Source organism: Otolemur garnettii, unplaced genomic scaffold (assembly GCF_000181295.1).
Source record: "Otolemur garnettii isolate 467f Iridium unplaced genomic scaffold, OtoGar3 scaffold00204, whole genome shotgun sequence".
In the NCBI taxonomy this organism is placed as follows: Eukaryota; Metazoa; Chordata; class Mammalia; order Primates; family Galagidae; genus Otolemur; species Otolemur garnettii.
In genome coordinates, this window is record NW_003852599.1 from 907,194 (window position 1) to 912,239 (window position 5,046).

The 5,046-nt window shown below is 50.5% G+C and overlaps 1 protein-coding gene across 4 annotated transcripts in view; it reads left to right on the forward strand.

The window, feature by feature from the left end:
• Positions 1 to 558: 558 nt before the first annotated feature.
• AZIN2 (antizyme inhibitor 2) overlaps positions 559 to 5,046 on the forward strand; it is a 43,152-nt gene continuing 38,664 nt past the window's right edge. The window contains exons 1-4 of one of the 4 annotated variants that reach the window (NM_001293717.1): positions 559 to 740; positions 834 to 954; positions 1,613 to 1,788; positions 3,608 to 3,781. In NM_001293717.1, the coding sequence (NP_001280646.1) occupies positions 1,684 to 1,788; positions 3,608 to 3,781 (279 nt within the window). In that variant the 5' untranslated portion in view covers positions 559 to 740; positions 834 to 954; positions 1,613 to 1,683. Of the gene's footprint in view, positions 955 to 1,612; positions 1,789 to 3,607; positions 3,782 to 5,046 lie in introns of all 4 variants that reach the window. The other 3 variants (XM_012812359.1, XM_012812360.1, XM_012812361.1) reach the window with 3 other exon arrangements.

Below are 5,046 nucleotides of genomic sequence, written 5' to 3' on the forward strand. Positions count from 1 at the left end.
CACTTGAAAGGTAACAGTTGGCTGGGTTCCGAGGATGGTATAAAGGGAGGGGTTGCCTGAGCTGGAAAAGTCGGAAAAAAACTGAAAACATGTTAGCTGCCTTTTGAGTTGGAGGAATCAGAGAAGATGCCTGGAAGAGACAATTAAATAAAAAGGATTTTATTACAAAAGTAATATGAGGAGATGGCGTTTGATCTGTCTGGGCTTCGAAGCAGGAAAGATGAGAGGCCCTATCAAGTTGAGGCAGTGACAGAAAAGGCGTCCCGGAGCAAACCTCCCGGCGTCCTGCCCACTCTCTAACGGCCTAAGATGCAGGATCTAAGGGTCCCACCGCGTGGCCTCTTGTTCTAAGGAGATGGCTGCCTTGCAGTACCGGCTTCCCTGCGTGCGGTCGCCACCCAGAGGGCTCGGCCGGGAGGGCTGCGGCGCAGGTTTGCGGAGCCGGCGGAGCTCAATGCTTTATGTCGGAATCGACCAATGGGAAGGCGGCACTCGGTTGTCAGGGCTACAGAGAAGGCGGCCGGTCGGGGGCGGGGCCTAGGCATCGGGGGCGGGGACTGGGCGGGGCTTATATAAGCGGGCCGCGGGAGGAAGGCGGGGCGTGGGGTCGGTGGCTGCTGGGCGGGCGGGGCGCAGGCCGCGGGGCCCAAGCCGGGGGGAGCGAGCGAGCGGAGGTGCCGAGGATCCGATTCACTCGCTTGGGAGACCTATGGGCCGAAGCCGTGTAAATGCGTTTTAAGGCGAGTGTGGGGAGTGACCTGGGGAGCGTTGGCGAGCGGTCGCCTTGGGCTCCGGTGCTAACCCGCCCCCTGGCTCCTCTTGCCTCCTCTCAGCAGGGGCCTCGGCTCCGCAACTGCCACTCCTCCTCGGGGTGTTGCACAAGTTTCGAGGTCACCGGCGACCCCCCCTAGCAGCACGCCTGGCTCTGGCCCCCGCGAAGGAGGACGGGGCTTGGTAAGGGGACCTGGTGGGAGGGATTTTGGCCATGCACTCTGGAGGGGGTCACCCACACGGAAAGAACCTCAGTCTTCTGTTCTTTCTCGGGAGCCGGCAGCCCCCACCTACCATGTGGCGCCCCCGTGCTCGCTTAGAATTCCAGCATGTCAGGGCCAGACCGGCTCCCATTTACAAACGGAGAAACTGAGGCTCCGAGAGGGGTTGGAGTGTAACCAAGGTCACGCAGCACAGAGCAGACTTGAACTTTAGCTCTTGCTCTCGGCCTGAGACCTCTTGACGTGGTCACAAGCAACCTTTCTGGGTGGCTGTGGTCAGTCAGGACTGGGGGGCGTTCTGGAAACTTCCCCACCCAAGCTTCTCAGATTTCCTGCACCCCTCTCTCATCCTTTCCCTTTTTCCTAAAACTCAGAATTTCAGGACTGGGAAAGATCTCCAAAACAACCCATCCATGTTACAGATGGGACATCTGAGGCTTGGACGGGCGCTGACATCTGGGTATACAATGCTTTGTCCCAGTCTAGAGTCCAGGATTAATGACCTTCTCTACACTTGCCAGTGAACCCAAGCTCCCAGGCTTGTGCTGGGGGATGGGCCTGGGGAGGTGAGGGGTGCAACAGATCTGGCCGGCCAGCCGTCCCCTTCATCTCCCCCGCAGTGTGTTGCATACTTTGTAAGCGGCGGCTGCAGCAGCGGCTCCATCCAGCCCATCAGCTCCTCCTCCGAGGCATGGCTGGCTACCTGAGTGAATCGGACTTTGTGATGGTGGAGGAGGGCTTCAGCACCCGAGACCTGCTGGAGGAGCTCACTTTGGGGGCCTCACAGGCCACCACGGTGAGGGTCTGGGGGAGTGGGTGGGTCCCTTGTCCCCTGTGCAGGCTCAGCTGCCTCCTCTTACACTTTTAACTTATTTGGTATGAAGTCCTTGTTATTTGCAAGAGACAGCCTCATTTTATGCCCAGTTCTGGGTTCTTGCCCCCACACCTGCCTCTGCTATTTCTCTGCCTTGATAAACGACACCACCATCATCTACCCAGCCTTCTAGGTCAGAAGCCTTGGAGTCCTGGCCTCCTGCCCCCTCTCCCTCAACTCCTACATTTTTATTTATTTATTTATTTTTGAGACAGAGCCTCAAGCTGTCCCCCTGGGTAGAGTGCTGTGGCATCACAGCTCACAGCAACCTCCAACTCCTGGGCTCAAGCGAGTCTCCTGCCTCAGCCTCCCAAGCAGCTGGGACCACAGGCGCCCTCCACAACGCCCGGCTATATTTTAGTTGCAGCCATCATTGTTGTTTGGTGGTCCCAGGCTGGATTCGAACCTGCCACCTTAGGTGTATGTGGCTGGTGCCTTAGCCACTTGAGCCACAGGCGCTAAGCCTCAACTCCGACATTTAAGCTCACCTCCATCTGTGAATTCTGCCTCCATATATGAGCTTCCTGTGTGCTCATGTAGAGCCTCACTTTGTAGTTCAGTCTTCATCTCTCTAAAGGCCCCACACCCCCTCCAACTCTGTCACAGTCCTGCTCAAAATCAGAATTCTTTGGCAATTCCCCATTGCCTGCGGGACCAAGTCAGAACTTCCCTGCCTCTGAAGCTCCATTTCCAGCTTTTTGCACAGTATGGATTATGCCCCACCAGAGTTGAACTACTTTATTCAAATTTCCCAATGATATCAGTGCCACATGCTCTATTATCATGCCTTTGTCCATGCTCTTCTCTCTGCCTGGAACATTATTGTCTCAACTTTTCCTTATTTCTAGTTGTTCCTTCCTTCTTATCAGTGTTGCCTTTTCCTGGTTGCCCCAGGCAGATTTTGAATTTTCTTTTTCCTTGCCCTGCTTGCCATACTTTGTAGAAATGTCCATCTAGCATTTCCTGCATGGACTTGAAATTACTTAAGGAGTTTATTCTCTTCCAGACCCAAACCCTTTCAGGACTAGAGCCTTGTTTGGTCATCTCTGTTCCTTAGCCTGATGTTTGGCACCAAGTGGGCATCAGTAAAAAATGGTGCAGAAGAGGGAAACTGAGTCCCAGGGAAGGTTTAATCAATATGGCCTCACCTACAGCCCTATACATGTTCAGCTTTCAGCAAATCTGATGTCTATAGGTTGCAACAACAGTGGGACTTCCTTAAGGCTTCATTGAGCACCTGTATGTGACAGAGGGGGCTGTAGACCTATAGCTAGCAGGAGTGACCACAAGCTTCTGCTTCAAGGACTTTCTCCTTTTCTGGACTGGACAGATGTATATATAGTTAGTATACTTTGGAGGCACGTAAAATTCTTCCTAAGGGAAGGTGGCTTTTGAGGTGAAACTTGACAGTAGATTAGGATTTTGCCAGACACAGTGGGGGAAGGGTATCTTACGTATAGGGTATGGTGGGAGCGAGCAAAAGCATGGAGGGGGGAAAAAAGTATCCAGACTATAGCTGGAGTCTTAAGGGGAGAGACTGGAGCTGGGACACAGAGCCTTGGATGCCAGGCCAAGGAGTTTGCCTTCTGTTCCAGAGGCCTGGGGGGCATCAGCAACTTTCTAGCCAGGTATTTCTGTGGCCACAGCTGAGCTGGGGCAGGCACTTGGAAGGACAGGGGGACTTTACACACAGCAAGGGAGCCGGGTGGGGTCTCAAATTCATTAACCTCTTGTCACACAGGGCAAGGTCGCTGCCTTCTTCGTGGCAGACCTGGGTGCTGTCGTGAGGAAGCACTTCTGCTTTCTGAAGTGCCTGCCTCGAGTCCGGCCCTTTTACGCTGTCAAGTGCAACAGCAGCCCGGGAGTGCTGAAGGTCCTGGCCGAGCTGGGACTGGGCTTCAGCTGTGCCAACAAGGTGAGCTCCTGCCCCTACCATACACTGACCCTCGAAGCCTACTGAACACATGTGGCTGGGCTGGTGCAGGGTGGGGTCTGGGAGTAGGAATGACCTGCAGCTGGCCCCTGGCTGGGACAGCCACCTCCTCAGGAGAGGGCTCAAGGGATGAGAGAGGGAGAAAGGAGCCTGGAATGTGTCAGCTTTGAAGTTCCAGATTGGAACCTTACGTGTTACTGGGTAGATGGGTCACCCTTTAATTAAAAGAAAACAGAACACTTTCATATTGTTGGTTTTATTATTTTTTTCTTTTATAATCTTAATATTGTATGACTGTGCATTTCCCTAACTAATCCTTTTAAGAGTTTTGTTGTTGCTGCCAATTCTGTCTTTCTAATCTGATTTCTGCTGTTGTCTTAATTCCCTTTTGCTCTCTTTGGGTTAACTTTGCTTACATGCCATCCTTCAGCATTCACTGAACTGCTACACTATCACTGTGCTAGAAGGAACTGGCAATGCAGCCTTGATCAAGGCTGATGCTGTTACCCTTGAGTTGAATGCTTAGCTCATCAATTCTCGTTCTGTTCTTACGAGATAAAAACCTTTAAGCTAGAAAGTTTCCTCAGCGTGGACCTTTGAACCTATTTCATTTATTCACTCAGCAAATATTTATTAAGTACTTCCTCTCAGGTCAAATACTATTCTAGGTGGTGATTTAACAGGGAACAAAATAAAACAACAATGTTCTTCCTCCATGGAGGATGCTTTCAAAAAATAAATTAAACACTGAAAAATATACAGTATTTTAGATGTGGTACATTCTGTGGAGAAAAGCAGGAAAGGGAAGTAGGAAATGTTGGGAGAGAGGATTGCACTTTTAAATAGTTTGGCCAGAGAAGGCTTCACTGAGATTTTTTTTTTTTCACAATATTGCAACTTTTATTTTTTTTTTTGGCAAAGCAATGTTGATAAAGACAAGAGACTCCTTTATTCTTTCTGAGATTTTTTTCCTCTGGAGATCTATATAATAGGAATCAGAAACAAAAGTGAAAGCAAATTAAACCTTTTCTAATTTTCTATCTTTTCCCCTTTCTTTTTAGCTCAGTCACCAAATGTTTATGTTCTAGGCACTGATCTAGGTCCTGGGGGGTCAGAGGAATAAGACATTTTTTTGATATCAAGGGGGTTATCATGCAGTGGCAGAAAAAATAAATGTAAGAAATAGTGTTGTGGGCTTTTTCATAAAAGTTTCTCTCACTGAGATTTTAATATAGACCTGAAGGAGC